Here is an 18,628-nt window from a genome sequence, read left to right on the forward strand (position 1 = left end):
GCTATAGTAAGTAAAATTTCATCGTAGTTCAATTGCTTTTCTAAATGCGGATCCCGATCAGAAACCTAAAATATGCATTTTGTCTTTGTTACTATTATGTATTATGAACTTTTTTCACGGAACTGTTCTAATTATTCTATTATTGGCTCAATCCATTTTTTTTTATCAATTAATTTTTATGAATTATTTTTGTCAGTTAAATATACAATAGTGAAATTTTATATTTTTTTTTATATTTTATATCTTTTTTCTAGGTACCTATACAAAAATCGTATAAAAGAAATCGATTCAGATGCTTTGCATCCCTTGGAAAACCTGGAACAATTGTAAGAAACTTTTTATTTCATTTTTCAAATAAGAATCCAAATGGCTTATAATTGTATCCGATGCATACATTGATATTATAGGAATAAGACACAGCAGGCGGTGCTGAAACACTTGAGGGGCCTTAGTCTGCAAAATGCAGGGCCCAAGTCTTGTTAGCACCAATTTGTAAGCAACAAGATATAATAAGAATAACTGCAAATAAAACTACAAAAAATATGTTTTGAAAGATAAAACACAATTAACATTTTATTATTAGTCTAAATCCGTTTGACGTCAGGTAATATCAGTTTAAAAGAAACTTGTATAAAAACTATATTATATTAAAAAATTATATTAAAAAATATAACATTTTCGAAACGATGTGAGCATTAACGTACACATTATCTCTGTACTAGGAAGCAATGAAGAGCAGACTTAATGTTAACCATATGATATGCGCTTCATTCACATGTGCAAATGAGCATTAGAAATTCCTAACAGAGTAAAATAGTAGTATGCTAACTAAACTCTCTGGGCTCTACACAAAATCCACATTATTTGCATCTAAATTATAACACTTAGGGATCCAACAAAGCCTATTGTTCTAATTGCACAGCCATTGTGTTTCAGGAATCGTTCTTGAAAAATTCAAAGTCAAAACTTCAGCGTAAAGAGCAATGTCTTGTGGAAAGGGAAACTCCTCTTATATACATCATAAATTGTGTTCACTTTAAGTTTTGATGTTGCTCCTAGCTTTCAGTTGAAAAAAACTTATTTTTATTATTTTAATTTCTCATAGTTTTTAAATAATACCAGGAAATCCGGTCATCTCTCCATGAAGAAATCCGATAATTGTGTATTCCGGCAATTTTGGTAATTCCGGTAATTATGGTTGTAAAAATTCAGTTAATTGTGGGGTCCAATATCACAAGTCATTGGAGTCAATTTTTGGAGCCCAATTGGATACATTGCACTGTAGATAAACCATTCAAACCACTGGTAATACTGGTAAAAGCCACTGGTAAAACTGGTAAGAGCCACCGGTAATATTCGTTATGCTGGTAATACTAGTAAAGGCCATTGATAGTACGGGTAATACCGGTAAAAGCCACTGGTAATACTGGTAAAAGCCACTGGTAATGCTGGTAAAGACCACGGGCAATACTGGTTAAAGCCAATGGTAATACTGGTAAAACCCACTGGTAATACTGTTAAAAGACACTGATAATATTGGTAAAAGCCACTGGTAATACTGGTAAAAGCCACTGGTAATACTTGTAAAAGCCACTGGTAATGCTTGTAAAAGCCACTGGTAATACTGGTAAAACTACGGGTAATACTGGTTAAAGCCACTGGTAATACTGGTAAAACCCACTGGTAATACTGTTAAAAGACACTGATAATACTGGTAAAAGCCACTGGTAATACTGGTAAAAGCCACTGGTAATACTGGTAAAAGCCACCAGTAAAGGGAAAATACTCTTAAAAGGCACTGGTAATACTGGTAAAAGCCACTACTGTTGACTGACTTTGTATACATGCTTAGACTTGGGTCTTCCCGTACCGGTTGGCGCATGAATTGATAACGGTGCTTCTTCATAATGACCCGTTCAGTGCTTTTGACCAAAGATCTACAACACAAAACATAACAGGGAATCGGTCTTCAACGATTTGCACCGTGCAACCCGAATAACGTCGTCGACTGTTTTTAATTTTATCTGAAACAAGTGGCTGTTTTGTCTTTTCTTGGATAAAGTCATTGCGAATCTCGTACCGGTCAATATCAAGGATGTATCTGCAATAACCATTTTCAAAATCTCTGGATGCAGTTTTCAAGCTGCTTTGACAATGCTCAAGATTGGAATTGTTCACAATTTGTATGACTGAACACTAAGCTGAAAGTGAGGGTGTAGCCAAGCAAGTAAGGTTTTGTGCATTTTTTCTGTTTTTTTTTCCCCGAGCGCGTCCCAAAACAGTCCCAGCATCTTCTGGTTGTCTTCTGGTTGAATCAAGTGTCCTGGTTGAACTTCACTGAGGTAAGGAGGCTGGAACTGTTTTGAAAATTTTTTTCATTTTAGTTTTATTTATTTTATCCTGTTCTGAGTTTAATATATTATTATACATTTTTATATATAATGTTATGAGTATGATATATAATATATTATGAGTTTTTATATATTTTTGTATTGCTGAAGACAGCCCTTGGACAAAGGGCCGAAATATTCATTCTACTTTGTTTCCCACTGTCTTGAGAAATTCCCTACTGTTCTTCTTGTTTTAGGTGTTTGTACCTGATCATCTTATACATACTCTGCCCCTCCAGCAGAAAAAGAAAATTCAAGTAAATAAATAATTAATTGTAACAACTATGGTTAAATTGGTTTGTAGAAATAATCAACTAACTCTAACTGATCATTATATTGGATTTAAATAAGTAAGCTTTTGATACCCCTTTAGGAGGGACGAGCAAAGCCTTGTCTTCAAGCAAGATAAATTATTCTGAATGAGTTTGACATCATTCACGCATGTTAACAATAAAAGTGACAAACTGAAAATATATTTTTTTTTAATTTCCAATTTTAGAACTGAGTTGTTATTTGGCTTTTTTAACCGGTAATTTCCGGTTGAACCGGAAATTTGAACCGGTTCTGAACTGAAAATTATAGGGGTTATGCTTCATGCATAATTTTTCATTACTCCCGAGTAACTCTGTCCAGCTACTATTATCACTTTCATCCAGAGGCGACATTGGGTCAGGGGTAGGCACATGCCCACCCCAGATTTTCTAGGGGGGCCAAGCTTCAACCACAAAGGGCCCTTTGCCGGCCATAATAATCCATTCTGTACAATTGATTTGAAATTACTGCACGTATATTAACCAAAGAGCGTAATTACCTGACGACCCTTGGGGTAATTACGCTATTTGCTATTAATCATTGTAGACTTTGAATGTAGGTTAGATACATAATAAAATTATCGAGTTCTGTCAAATGCCCATTTCCTAGATGATTATATTAATATTATAAATTCTGAATGTTTACAGTAATTCCTCTAAGTTGACAGATTAAAATAGGTAAGTTCCTTCAAACGTTTCGATGTTTATTTCCTTGTTTTAGTGAATATAAGCCACCGTTTTAGATTACTCGAGTCAGTTCATATTCTGTTTCTGTCCTTTTCTTATGTACATTTACTGTGTCATATGTGTAAATAAATATTTTTATGCTCGACACATAAGCCTTATGAAAGTTAGAGACGCTTGACATCCTCTACTGGTCGAACCCCAGATTGTAGGCCAACGCTACAATAAGACTCTAAAGACGAGAGCACAGAGAAGTAGAAGACTTTACATCATTAACCCTATTAACTTTTTTAGTTAGGTAAATATAAAGGTAATACTAGTCATTAGCATTAGAACTCATAAGATCACCAAGCATCTGAAACAATTTGTGACAACTTTGACGCCAGGAAAGAACTTCATCCAACCTGGAAATCGGACTATTACTTTGGCGGATGAAATGAAGCAAGAGCACTCCGAGACTTTCGACCGTATACTAGCCGAATTTGACAGAAGGTTCACAGATAACTTGCCAGCGCCTCGCACACTCGAAGCCTTGGATCCAAGCTCGACAAAGTTTATGGACAAAGAGTTGCTCAAGCGTTTCTCTGCTCTTTACGGCGAGCTGGATATCGAAGACATTCTGCTCGAATCTCAAGCTGGTATTGCCAAGCGTTTCCTGCTCGATGAGGAGAAAAAACCGGAAAACTTCCTAGACATTGTCGATCATCTTCAGGCATTACCAGTGGCTTACTCATAAGTAATTAAAGTACTTTGTATTACTGCCACACTTCCTGTGACAACAGCAAGCAATGAGCGTTCGTTTTCTCGCTTAGAAATAGTGAAAAACTACCTGCGGTATGCAACAGGAGACGATTGTCTCAGTCACCTCCTTTTGATGTTTGCAGAGAAGGATGTAAAAAAAAATTAGACCACAACCAGCTTGTTGATGATTCTGCAAAGATGAAACCTCGGCGGTTCCCCTTGTTACCTTGAGTGTTATAATATTTTTTCTCTTGTTATGTTTTCCCTTTTTGTAAATATATTTGATCTGAAATAATTCTGCTGAAGGAAAAACCGAGATTTTGTTTGCAACCCTTAGCGTGTTAATGAAGGTTACTTTCATCGACGTATTGTTTACTTAAATAAGAAAGGTTCTCGCTGAGGAACGTCAACCTGTAGTCTGGTTGAATTTTCCACTTTCAGTTTAATCACTTAACCTTGTTGATTGTAATCTTCGATGTTAGAATTAATCTTAGAGGTCAGTGTGGCTGAGTTCCAAATTCGGTTACAGTACATTTCCAAGCAACACACGGGTGCTGAAAATGCGTTTTTACTTAGAATATTTGATCGATGTGCTGCTAAAACCCGCATTTTTTCTTAAGCGACACGAAGTGAGTCGGGGGGGGGGGCAAGATGGAGTTCATGCCCACCCCAAGTTTTGGTCCAAATGGCGCCTCTGCTTCCATCGACTAAATTTGATGTTGGTCAACCTCTTTACTCTAACTCAATAACCCAACTTCCAACCTCTTCACTCAAACTTAACTCAAACTTCCTTAAAGAAATTAAGCCAGATATCTTCGAGAACTGAACGAATGAGTGGTACCTGCTTTTTCCAAAAAGATCTGTTTTCTAAAAAAAATCTTTTTCCAAAGATCCTATCACCAAAGATCTGTTTCCGAAAATCATGCCCCATCTAGGACTGCAGCTTGTCACTTAGTCTAGTAAGTTACTCTCCCTTTCCCCCATCTGTATTGCTCATGCTTCAGATGTAAATAAAGAATGTTCATTTTTTAGATTACAAAAACAAACCAGCTCCACCGTAGTTTAAACCTTTCGCATCTTCCCTCTCCCCAGCAAGCCAGTGTTGTCGTGGGGTTCGTATGTAATGTAACTGTATGTGTGTATGTAAAACTGTCATGTTCGTATGTAAAACTTCTCAGTGATAGTTTATTTTTTTACGTCAAAAGTAGAATTTGACTCACTGATCTTATATGCACTTTTTACATCAAATTTGTTCCTTTTCTATTTTTTTCCAATTTATTCAGTTTCTCAGAGATTAAGACGATATTATTAGGATACACAATTGAATTTTCAGGGGGACTAAATGCTGAGTTGGCTATTTCTTTTTGTCGGATTGGTCTTTTTTTAAACTTTTATTGATTGAAAACTATTTCCATACTTTTTTTTAATCATATTTTTGATGCATCAACGTTATAAAATATTTATCTGATACTTTATTAAAACGTTGGTGCCAATGACGCACATAAATACTAAAATAACTCAACACCAAAAGAAACGGACTTTTTTTCAAAAATATGTCACATTGTATCATCCGATCGGTTTCATGATAATCTCTAACAATTATCAGTTTGACATTGGATATAACCTTAGTAACAAGTAGATGAGAGAATTACATAATCATTCTGTCACAATGAACATGACAAAAAGTATTTGAATACCGAAAGTCAATAGTTTCCATAGTAATGTTTTACTCATGTTTTTTTTTTGTGTGCATAAATACTAAAATAACTCAACACCAAAAGAAACGGACTTTTTTTTCAAAAATATGTCACGTTGTATCATCTGATCGGTTTCATGATAATCTCTAACAATTATCAGTTTGACATTGGATTTAACCTTAGTAACAAGTAGATGAGAGAATTACATAATCATTCTGTCACAATGAACATGACAAAAAGTATTTGAATACCGAAAGTCAATAGTTTCCATAGTAATGTTTTACTCATGTTTTTTTTTTGTGTGCGTGTGTAAGAAACAATATTTAATACAAAAATATCTTTTGCAAAACTGGGTATTGCATCTATCCATTGTAAAAACACAGAAAATGTTGTTCCCGGAATAGATTTTGGCGGGTTTTTACTTTCTGTTTTTTCTTGTTTTTTTGCCACATAAAGGCATAATGTTTATTCCAAGACACTTAGATGCCCTAACTTTATAAAAAAAAACAGGAAAAATACCGTACATCGTCGATAGTTTTCAAAATAACATTTTAGTCTAATACAAAGAAGAAAAATAGTTTGGAAACTTAGACGTTTTAGGTTTTGGGCATTATTTCATTATGACAACATTTATATGCTGCCACTCGTTAATTGAGTTTCCAAAATAGCATTTTGTGTTTTTTTTCTTTCTTTTGTTTTAGTAGTGCTAAGGTTTGATGTTTACGAAAAATAATTCAAAACGCCAATGTTTCAGTTTTTAGACAGCTTTGTTGTAATTGACATTGTAACAACATTTTAAGTGTCGATATCTACCTGTATATTTTTTATAATAAGGCCTCACCCTTTTCCTCTTTTTTTCTGATTGTTAAGAGATGGTGTTAACCCAAAATAGCTTGAAAAACCCCACATTTTGTTTTTCGACAATGGTAATGCATTAGACACTACTTTTTTTTTTCTTAAATAGTATTATTCTCCGACAGTTATTCCGAGACAATACTTGGCGGTTTTATATTCTACTTTTTTCTTTTCTTTTTTTTTTGAAAAGTTACAGAGAATACTGGCTATCTGGGATAAATTCAATGTTGGCTATTTTAGAGATCTCATCATTACAGTACAAAAAAACGAAATAAAAATATAAAAAATAACTCTAATATTTCCATGAAACCGCAAGCAGAGAAACATGGTGGTTGGGGTTTCCTGGAACCTTTCTAATTTACATTTTTTTTCAGATATTTGCATTTCAACAAAATCGAAAGTCTACCAAAAGGTGTTTTTAGATCTTTGAAGAAATTGAATAGATTGTAAGTTTGCACATTCCCTTTTCTATTTGTTTCAAATTTGGATGAAAATGTGGCAAGAAGGAAAAGACGAAATTTAGCCAGTTGTAACAGTTAGCTATTTCAGTCTCGCTTTCTTTATTTCACTCTCTTTCTTTATTTCTCTCTCTCTCCCTCAATTTCGTTCTCCTTCTTATTTTCTTTATCTCTATCTCTCCCTCTTTCTCCATATTTCTCTTTTGTTATTCCTGTCCCTCTCTCCTTCTCTCTCACTTTTAATCCACATATTGTTCGAATGTTAATGTCCATTTAAGATACTGTAACTTAATTGATTGTCACACATCTGCTGGTTTAGAAAATAATGTGTTTTTTTCTGGAAGCTTGAATGGTATTTCTCTCCTTTTAAATGGCAGGATAAAAAAAAACCTATAGTTTTCTGTAAAGCATAAAAGAAGTTCTAGTCTTTAACGGGATTTAAGGAGAGCGGCAGTCCAACGGTTGTTAATGATAAATTGTGTTCGTTATTGGTTTGACTTATTATAATCATCATTTTATTTATAACCCATCACTAAAAAATGGGTAGAAAGCCCAGAAAATACAGAGTAAAAATCAAGAAAAAGAAACAAAAAAGAGACAACAGAAATAAAAACACACTTTCATAAAAACGAACAAGGGACAAACAGAAATGACCAAAGATGGGAAGACTTCTGGCATTCGGTAGTGAAATCACAAATACACTTCTCAATAACCCCAGCAGGGTTTAACAATCGACACTTTCTTTGTTGAAAAGAGTTACTTGTCCAAGTTGGAAGTTCCATTAAATAATTTGCAAATTTAAAGTAAAGGAGATGACCGTGCTTTCTCATACCGCAATTAAAGAAAGACCAATCAGGAGCGAGGAATGTAAGTGAGGAACTGTTAGGCTATTTTATAACTGAGAACGGTGAACTCTACGACACAAAACGTTTGGACCCTTGGAGGCATAAATTCCAATTTCTATTAGTCCCAGGTCTCAATTAATCTATCCAAAGTTGTTTAAGGGTGGTTTAGGTTTAACTTGTCAAAAAACTACTCCTGATTGTTTCAAAGCATCACTATTGACTTTTCATAATAAAAAAGTTTTTTTTTTTTTTTTTATTTTAGTTCCAGAAAAAGACTACACTTAGCATCAAGCAAATGAGATGTAATTAATTGTCATCAAACAGTTCGTGGTAATGAACTGTAGTAAGGAGCGACCCAGCTCAATAGAAACCGAAACTCTAAAAAATGGGATGTTGATACCAATAGTTACATCAAAAGAATCGCATTTTAATGCTGATTTTAAATATATAAGTTTCATCAAGATCAGTTATATCAAAACTTACGAGCCTGAGAAAATTTGCCTCATTTTAGAAAATAGGGGGAAACACCCCCTTAAAGTCATACAATCTTAACGTAAATCACACCATCAGATTCAGCGTATCAGAGAACCTTATTGTAGAAGTTTCAAGCTCCTATCTACAGAAATATGGAATTTCGCATTTTTTGCCAGAAGACAGATCACGGATGCGTGTTTATTTGTTTTTTTGTTTGTTTTTTTTCCCCAGGGTCGATCGTATCGACTGAGTGGTCCTAGAATGTCGCGAGAGGGCTCATTCTAACGGAAATTAAAAGTTCTAGTGCCCTTTTTAAGTGACCAAAAACATTGAAAGGCACCTAAGCCCCCTCCCATGCTCATTTTTCCCCAAAAGTCACCGGATCAAAATTCTGAGATAGCCATTTTATTCGTCATAGTCAAAAAACCTAATAACTATGTCTTTAGGGACGACTTATTCCCCACAGTCCCTGTGGGAGGGGCTGCAAGTTACAAACTTTGACCTGTGTTTACATATAGTAATGGTAGCTGGGAAGTCTACAGACGTAGTCAGGGGGATTTTTTGGTTTAGGGGGGAGAATTGAGGGGGGGGGGGGGTTTGGGGGTTCCATGAAGAAACTTCTCATGGGGGAAGAGAATTTCAATGAAGGGGAATTTCAATGAAGGGGGTGCAGGATTTTCTAGCATTATTTGAAAAAAACAATGAAAAATAAATATGAGAAGGTTTTTCTACTGAAAGTAAGGAGCAGCATTAAAACTTAAAACGAACAAAATTATTACGCATATAAAGGGTTTACCTCCTCGTTATACCTCACTCTTTACGCTAAAGTATTTTTAGTAATTTCAACTATTTATTGTACGGCCTTTGTGATTCAGAGGTTATTCTTAAGGAATTGGGGCAAAATCTAAGCTTTAGTGTAAAGAGCGAGGTATCGACGAGGGTTGAACCCCTCATGTACGCAATAAAAAAATACGAATACAGAAGTTCGTTACGTAAGCTAATTCATAAGTTACGTATATTTTTTACCAATGAAAACATTTGTAAAAAATTAAAAGTTCTAGTTGCTTTTTTCAGTAATCAAAAACTTGGAGGGCAATGCAATCTAATATGCAAATTTCGTTTTCATTATTTATGTGCGGAGAGCCAAGATCAAAACATGCATTAATTCAAAAGCGTCCAGAAATTAAATAAAAAAACAAGGAGCAACATTAAAACTTAAAACGAACAGAAATTACTCCATATATGAAAGGGGCTTTTCCTCCTCAACGGCCCCCTCTTTACGCTAAAGTTTCTTACTGTTTTAAAAATAGAGTTAAGAGAAAGAGTCAAACTTTAGCGTGAAGAGCGAGGCGTTGAGGAGGAAAAGCCCCTTTCATATACGGAGTAATTTCTGTTCGTTTTAAGTTTTAATGTTGCTCCTTACTTTCATTTAAAAAAACTTGTTTTTTTTTATTTAATTAAATAATAGATTCCTTGCAAAATATAGTATGTTCAACGAAGTCAAGAATATAATTAGGGAAGAATATATTAGTGAAGAAGAATATTAAAACAATAAAAAAAAAAACGCAATGCAATAGTAGGGCTTCTATAAAATTTTAGTGTTAAAGTGAACCGTGAAATTTAAAAAAAGTACAGATTAGGCAAAGCTTTTAAAAAATTGTATAGAAACGAGACAACTGTTTTTTAAATGTGATTTCTCCCCTAAAGAAATATATATCAACGGAAAAGCAAAAAAGATGATTAACTGAATTTTAAGAACATTAAAGCACAAAAGAAAAAAAAAGAAAATCAAACCTCATGTGAAAATTTTGAAACTTCCAAATTACAACGGATATAGCAAATAAATAAAAGAGTAAATAAATATAGAAAAGCAAAGAAATAAAAGACTAAATTGAACAGAAATTTTTCTGTGTGGTTAATTGTAGAAATAAAAACTATTTTATTTAGCAAGACGTACAAGATAACAGCACTGTCTTTCAATGAAAAATCTGCAAGTGGCAAAATCTGCAGATTGCAGAAAAATCTGCAATCTGGGGTATTTTTTCAGGGGGAGTTATTATAAAAAATAACTGAAAATAACATATCAAAAATTGTTTATATGAATTTTTGTTACATTTTTACGGATCACTAAAAAAATGGGGGGGGGGTCCCCTAGATAAAGCCTTTGGTCTAAAAGAACAAATCTATTTTTTTTAGAAGAACAAAACGATGCAAAATCTGAAAAACAGTTTTTATAAAGCTCTTGTAATCGGGATTCCTTGCAAATGAGTTTTCTTTTATTATTATTATTATTTCTTCATGGTATCTGTTCTGGTAAGTTTTAAAAGCTAAATTCCGTTATTCCCTATTCTGCATAGGTGTGTTTTTCCGAATCCCAAAAGAAGACAAGTACAGATTTAATAAGTACATTAAGTTTTAATGTCGCTCCTTACTTTCAGTTAAAAAAACTAGGTTTTTTAAATTTAATTTCTGAACGTTTTTGAATTAATGCATGTTTGATTTTGGCTCTCCGCACATAAATTATTAAAATGAAGTTTGCATACTAATTCACTTTTTGGTTAAATGGCTTTCTCTTAATTTTAATCAGACGATTTTGAGAAATAAGGGGTGGGGAAGGAGGTGTAGTTGCCCTCCAATTTTTCGGTTACTTAAAAAGGCAACTAGAACTTTTAATTTTTAACGAACGTTTTTATAAGTAAAAAATATACGTAACTTAAGAATTAACTTACGGAAAAAATTTTTATATTCTTATATTTTATTATGTATATGAGGGGGTTTGTCCCCTTGTTAATACCTCGCTCTTTATACTAAATCTTAAGTTTTGTCCCAATTCTTTAAGAATGACCCCTGAATCAGAAAGGCCGTAGAATAAGTAGTTGAAATTACTAAAAATACTTTAGCATAAAGAGCGATGTATTTATCTCCTCCTAAATACCTCGCCCTTTATGCTAAAGTATTTTTAGAACCCCTCATATGCTTAATAATCTCTGTTCGTTTTAAGTTTTAATGCTACTCCTTATTTTCAATTGAAAAAACTTTTTCATGTTTATTTTTTTCATTGTTTATTTTTATATTAATGCTAGAAAATCCTCCGCCATTTTCTTTGAGTTTCTCTTCCCCCATGACATATTCCTCCAAGGAAAGATACTCTCCCATAGCCCCCTCCCCTCAACACAACCCCGCAAACCAAAAGAATCCCCCTGAAAACGTCTGTACACTTCCCAATAACCATTACTGTATGTAAACACTGGTCAAAGTTTATAACTTGCAGCCCCTCCCCCAGGGACTCTGGGGGAGCAAGTCATTCCCAAAGACATAGTTACTATGGTTTTCGACTATGAGGAACAAAATGGCTATCTCAAAATTTTGATCTGTTGACTTTGGAAAAAAACTGAGCATGGGAGGGGGCCTAGGTACCCTCCAGTTTTTTTGGTCACTTAGAAAGGGCACTAGAAATTTTCATTTCCATTAGATTGAGCCCTCTTGCGACATTCTAGGACCACTTGGCCTTTACGATGACCCCTGGGAAAAAGAAAAAAGAAAACAAAAAAACAAATAAATAAACACGCACCCGTGATTTGTCTTCTGGCAAAAAAAATACAAAATTCCACATTTTTGTAAATAGGAGCTTCAAATTTTTTCTATAGGGTTCTTTTATATGCTGAATGCGATGGTGCGATTTTCGTTAAGATTCTATGACTTTTAGGGGGTGTTTCTCCCTATTTTCCAAAATAAGGTAAATTTTCTCAGGGTCGTAACTTTTGATGACAGAGATTAAATTTGATGAAACTTATATATTTAAAATCAGCATGAAAATCCGATTCTTTTGATGTATCTTTTAGCATGAAAATTTCGATTTTTAGAGTTTCGTTTACTATTGAGCCGGGTCGCTCCTTACTACAGTTCGTTACCACGAACTGTTTGATTAAAACTGTTATAATACCAAGGAATCAAACACCTACAATCTTTGGTTCCGAAAGACAGTTACACCTTCAAAGGATAGCAACATTAAGCTGTTCGGTTTTATCTTATTTTTCACCATTATTTCTTTTTAAACTTGACACTTTCTACCACTAAAAATTGCACAACTGAATATGAAATTCTCTCTTATTAAGCTATTCTCTTTTTATTCTTCTTTTATTAAAGTTCTCTTTTAATAATTCTCTTTTATTAAGAATATGGAATTCTCTCTTATTGGTTCCGAAGACAGTTACACCTTCAAAGGATAGCATTATTAAGCTGTTTGGTGTTATCTTATTCTTCACCATTGTTTCTTTTTAAACTTGACACTTACTACCACCAAAAATTGCACAACTGAATATGGAATTCTCTTTTATTAAAAATTTAATTCCCAAAATTTTATAATTTTCAAAGGTATAATCACTACTAAGCTTTGTTTTAATCACCTGTGTCTTGCAACGCTGTACAACACTATTGATCTCCCCCAGTTCTTACATTGCACTCTTCTGGAAGATTAAAGTATAACAGTTCAAAATAGGGATGAAACCTTTTAATCGAAAGTGAACAGATATAAATTTTTTTACCTGGATATTTCGAACACATATACAGAGTTCATCATCAGCAGTAAACCAGTTTGAGCATTACTGCTGATGATGAACACCGTATACGTGTTTGAAATATCCAGTTAAATTTTTTTATATCTATTCACTGTCGATTAATAGGTTTCATCCCTGTTTGAACTGTTATACTTTCGTAATGGAAAGGCAGTGTGGTCTTCGAAGTTATCTTTTCTGGAAGATTCTTGGAAATGTTGATAAATTGAAAATCTGCTCCACTTTTTTCTTTTCCGCAAAATACCTACTGAGATATCCAATTTGGACACCCAATTCAAAACTCATCAACAGTCTTCACATCGCAGATCCACTATAGCTGTTGCTAAACTTACGGAGAAACACAACCACAAGATTTCAAGTCATGCTTGGAGACTTGTTCCATTCTTGAACTGATTGTACTTCTTGAACTGTAGTTACCTTGTCATAGTTGTATAATGATATTTTGCTTTTGTTTTGTTTTTGTTTTTCTTTCTGCAATGCTCCGTCATGTTCTTTTTGTACAAAGATGAGTTTTCAATAAAAAATACTAATAATTATCCAAGCAACCAATGTAATCAACTTCTCATTTCCACTGTCATGTGTACTTTAAAAAGAATTGAAATCATTTTTGCAAAGTTAGAATTTGAATCAAAATTCAAAACATTTGATGAGCTAAATTGTAAAATATCTCGATCTTCGAAAACTTTATTCCTTAATATCCATTCCAAGTGACGACTCTCTGAAATTAGAATTGTTACTGCAAAGTTAAAATTCAAATTCAAATTCAAAACGTTTGGTGAGCTGAACTGTAAAATATCTCAATCTTTAATATCTCTATCCCTTAATATCTATTTTAAGTAGCTACTTTCTAAAGTCAAAATTATTATTTCCTTTTTCAGGTTTCTTCATAACAATAAGCTGCAGCGTATTCCAAGTGAAGCATTTCAGAATCTGCACGAAATAAAAAGACTGTAAGTCTTTTTTTTTACTGTTTCTGAAAAGAATATTAGATTACTACAAAAATAAGACAAGTTAATGTATTTCTTTCTTTTTTTCAATTCTATATTCAAAGTTTTTACTAACGCAGCCAAACATACGGTAAGTGTGGAACAGCAGAACATTCAAGTTCATTCAGTGCTGCAGAACATTCAAGTTCATTCATAAGTATAATATTGGGTTTAGGCTGCACATGTCACACAACTGATGTGCTCATATTTGTGATTCCAAGGTTATTTTTCTTAGTAAATACAAAAAAAAAATACTGCCACAAGGAAACATATACCGTTAAACTCGGGAGAATGTACCCCCTTGCTTCATTATATAGCGTAAATTAAGTCAAATGTTTTTTTTTCAAAAGAAAAATAAGAAATTCAATAAAGGCAAATCTTTGGCGTTTTTGATACAGTCATGGACATAATTATGTCAGTTGTATCCAGAATTGTTTCCGTTATTATGGACGTAATTTGAATCAAATATCACTAGCTTCACTTTCTGTAACGTGCTGTCCTGAAAACAAAATGGCGAAACAATTTAATATGGGCTTGATTTTGAATTATTCAAATGTAGATTTTAATTTGAGGACTTTCAAAAAAAAACATCTTTTTTTGTTTTTATTTAAAAATTCCAGGGTTCAAACCTATATACCTAGGGCCTGAATCTAATTTTTCAGTCATAATAAATAATTGAAGGGATGTAAATTATCAATTTTGACAGAGTTCATTAAATACTATAATAGATTTTCTATTGGACAATAATTCATCTTTCAATGGATTATTATCTGGACATTAGTTTATTTCCTACTTGCATTGTTTTTTTTTCGTTTTTTTGTCGTTTTTTATTGGCGTTTAGACAGTTCGATCTTGAATTCTGATTCTGGAGATCCAGCTTAGATATGGAAAGCCTGATTTTAGTTTTACACTCGTAAGAAGTACCTTGTAGATCAGTGGCGTAGCGCGCTCAACTCAAGTCCGGGGCAAAATATTTTTTCAGTCCCCCCCCTCTATCCGAAAATCATACAATATTATATTTGAAATACTCTTGCAATTTATTAAATAAACAAAATAAAATAAATGAAGTCATAGGCTCCAGCTAGGCTTTGAATTTGAGGTAATAAAATTTGTAGTTCAGAAAAAAGGATTAGATTTTGAAACATTTATGATCATCTAGAATTAGTTCAAAAGATTCATAGATCTATTTTTATTTATATATAAAGAATTTTTTTTAAACGCGCAGTTTTAAAACAATTATTGTTAAATTCATGAATTGTTTTTTTTCTAGTTCATTTCTTACTTGTATTAACTTTTCTAGGCGTTTAGACAGTAATGCATTAATATGTGATTGTCAGCTGATATGGCTTGCAAAAATGTTACAAGATAAAAGACAGGAGACTCAATCAGCTGTTACTTGTCATGACCCTGCTCCGATGCAAGGGAAGCCTGTAACCCATCTACTAGAGGATGAAGGTTTCCACTGCAGTAAGTCCTCTTAGTCTTTCAATTTTATTCATAACAGAAATATTAGAGGTTTACTTTAAGCTATTGACTGTTCTTAACGCAGACAAGTTCATAGGTATAACTAGGTGGGATAGTGCTAGGTATCCCACCCTTATCCAAAACACCCGATTTTTGATAAGTATTTTCGAAGACAACGCTGCCTTTTCATTAGGTATAGATAACAATTCAATAAATATTGTCTCTCATACAAATTATCAAACTAAGTTCGATTTTGCGAGCGTGATTTGAAAAAAAAGGTAAATATCTGTTGTTGTAAGTATTTTTTTTTATTGATTTTAAAATCCACACTATTTCATTCTTTAATAAAGTTTTCCATTCTTCTAATTCTTCTAATTCAACTGTAAATTTAAGTCCCCTCCCCACAAAATTCTGAGATTTTCTACAAAAGAAACTTCTAGTTCTTTCTTCTCATAATTCCACACAGAAATTACATCGTCCGTGTAACATCCCCAGAATTTATGTTTAAGAAAAAATGAGTCTAACACTTTTGTATCTATAACAGCTTTGGAGAAAATAAAAGCATTGAACAGTATCTAATTAATTGTTTGTTTAGTTTAAATTTCGATGTTTTATTTTTATTGTTTTAGTTTATCCGCTGAAGACGGACACTGTGTATGCTACCGAAATATCCAGAGATATTTTTTGTGTTTCAGTGTCAAATAAAAAGATTTCCCCTGTTGAACTATTATTCATACGATTTTATTTTTGATTAGTTTTACTATCATTAACACATTTCTGATATTCTTCATAATATGAGAATATACACTAAATACAGCTTGACTTCTTAAAATTCAGTATTTTTTCCATGAGTGCTCTTATTATATGACCAGAAATACACTAATGACTCTGTAGAAAACACTTTATTCTTTAATAGGAAAATGCGTCAGGTGTAGTATAGCTGTCAAGAGTAGAACTTCTACTTACCGAAAATTAACGAGGAGTAATGTCTAGAATAGATCTTAATATTGTATTAACGTTTAAAAGCCAGTCAGACTGTTTCTTGAACAGAATAGAAATGCCTCTTAACTACTTAAAATTATTAACAATAATAGCTGAAATAGATGTATTCATTAACATTTGAATTGAAAATCTTAATATCAAGTATTCATTTCTTTGAGCTTCCTTATTAAGGATTAAAACACTTGCTGTTGTTTTGTCACATGAATATAAAACAAAGCTACCAGACACATTTTAGGCTTTCCTCAGTTATTTTTGCGATGGCGATAGAATTCTAGGAACTTTGAGATAGTTTGTCTTATAAAATACCTGGTAGCATTGTGAATGTAAAAGATTCCATTCATAAAAAGTATCTACAAAACTATAAAAAAACCTTTGAATATAATAAGGTTTTTTTTTCTTTTTTGCATGGTTGGCAATGTTGTGTCTTCTTTTTTTCTTTCTTTTTTTTATTCGATTTACCCAAATATCAAGTTGATTCTTTTATTTGTGATTTATATAACAGATACTTGCCCAAAGATCATGTCGATTGAAAAGTAACAATTGAGCTGCTAAAGACTCAAGAATGTGTTCTTGTTTAAGCCTAAGTTCAACATGAGTAAAATCCGAGGAGAAAAATATCCAGTAGAATGTACTACTTGGTCTACTCTGAATCGATTGCTGAGAGCCAAATTTACATCATTAGTAGCCGATTACTTGCTTTGAAAAGTCAAACTACAAGTTGAAACTGTTCAAATCATGGACTTCTCTAACTTGATTATCTGATTTAAAACTAACTCCCTGGTAAGAAATAAGTTTTCCGTAATCATAGTTTTCATCTACTAGGTCAAATCAGAAATATTAGTAAACATTGAAGCAATTGAACCAATGGATACTTGAATGAGTTGAACCATTAATTCAATCAGTACAGCTAATTCGATAGCAATATTTAGTGCGTTAAGATGTACATAACATGATTGACTGAGGATTTAAAATCATTAGAAGCTTAATAGCAGAAGTAAAGATTGAAGATCTTAACAGAGTAGTGTGAAGGTGGAGCCAACATAGCTTTGTTGGCCTCATGGTAACTGTTACTATGAGTTATACCTAGTTTTAGTACAGGAGATGTGGTATAAATGTTTGATCAACATCCATTGGCGTTCTTAACCGTATGTATCTGTAGAATGAAATATTTTATTACCCATCAACAAAAAAGGGAAAATGATGGAGGACAAAAAGAGAGATAAAACAAAAAATTGCAAGTAAATACTATTAACAAAAATACATAATATTAACTACTAACAAATCAAAAAAGAATACCCCTCCAGGGGTGGTCTATCTTTTTACTGCACAGTTTTAGTGTTATAACAGGTAAAATTGGTCAGTAAAATAAGGTATTTTACGTATTTTACTGTAATTTTACGGACCCTCGTAAAATTGGTATTTTACCTATTTTACGTAACTTACCGGTATCTTACATATTTTACTGACATATTTTACGACACTTTGCAATTTTCAGAGCACAAAAGGGAGGAAAGGACGGCAGAAAAAATTAAATATGATTTTGTTTTGTGTATTGCTGTGTCCCCGGTTTAAAAAGCCGTCTGTTGGACCTAGGTCTCTTGTTATCAAAACAATAAAGTGTGCTGTAGTACAGGTAATTATAACTACAAAAATGTGAAACATTAGCCGAGATATAATTGCAATAGGTCTGTGAACTGTTAAAGACAGACATGGCTATAAGGAGAATTGTTACGTTTCACCTTAAAAGCTTTTTTTCAAAGTCTCTTCTATTTTATCACGTTTCACCTTAAAGTTTTTGCATGAATTCGTAGAAATCATAAGCATTGCATAGAAATCCACATAAATTCATTACAATCAGGGACACATCCTAGACATCCAGACCAAAACAAACCAAAGAAATCAAGACAAAACTGTACAAATCAAGACTGGTCCATAGAAATCCAGGAAAATCCCATAGAAATCATAACCAATGCATAGAAATTCAGGGGAAATCATAAATGATGAATAATAATCCAGATGAATCCAAAAACATCAGGGCATACCCTAGAAATCAAGACCAAACCATAGAAATCAAAACCAAACTGAAAGTATCATGACCAACTTTTATGAAATCATGACCAGTACATAGGGATTCTGACGAATTCATA

At 33.0% G+C, this 18,628-nt stretch overlaps 1 protein-coding gene across 3 annotated transcripts in view; it reads left to right on the plus strand.

The window, feature by feature from the left end:
* Window positions 1-18,628, plus strand: part of LOC136035020 (peroxidasin-like) — a 326,937-nt gene that overhangs the window by 127,678 nt on the left and 180,631 nt on the right. The window contains exons 1-4 of one of the 3 annotated variants that reach the window (XM_065716608.1): window positions 82-326; window positions 7,053-7,124; window positions 13,908-13,979; window positions 15,316-15,482. The exons of the other annotated variants lie outside the window; for them this stretch is intronic. Of the exons in view, the coding sequence (XP_065572680.1) occupies window positions 97-326; window positions 7,053-7,124; window positions 13,908-13,979; window positions 15,316-15,482 (541 nt within the window). The 5' untranslated portion in view covers window positions 82-96. Of the gene's footprint in view, window positions 1-81; window positions 327-7,052; window positions 7,125-13,907; window positions 13,980-15,315; window positions 15,483-18,628 lie in introns of those variants that run through there. 3 annotated transcript variants of the gene reach the window in all.

This window comes from Artemia franciscana, chromosome 13 (assembly GCF_032884065.1).
Source record: "Artemia franciscana chromosome 13, ASM3288406v1, whole genome shotgun sequence".
Classification (NCBI taxonomy): domain Eukaryota; kingdom Metazoa; phylum Arthropoda; class Branchiopoda; order Anostraca; family Artemiidae; genus Artemia; species Artemia franciscana.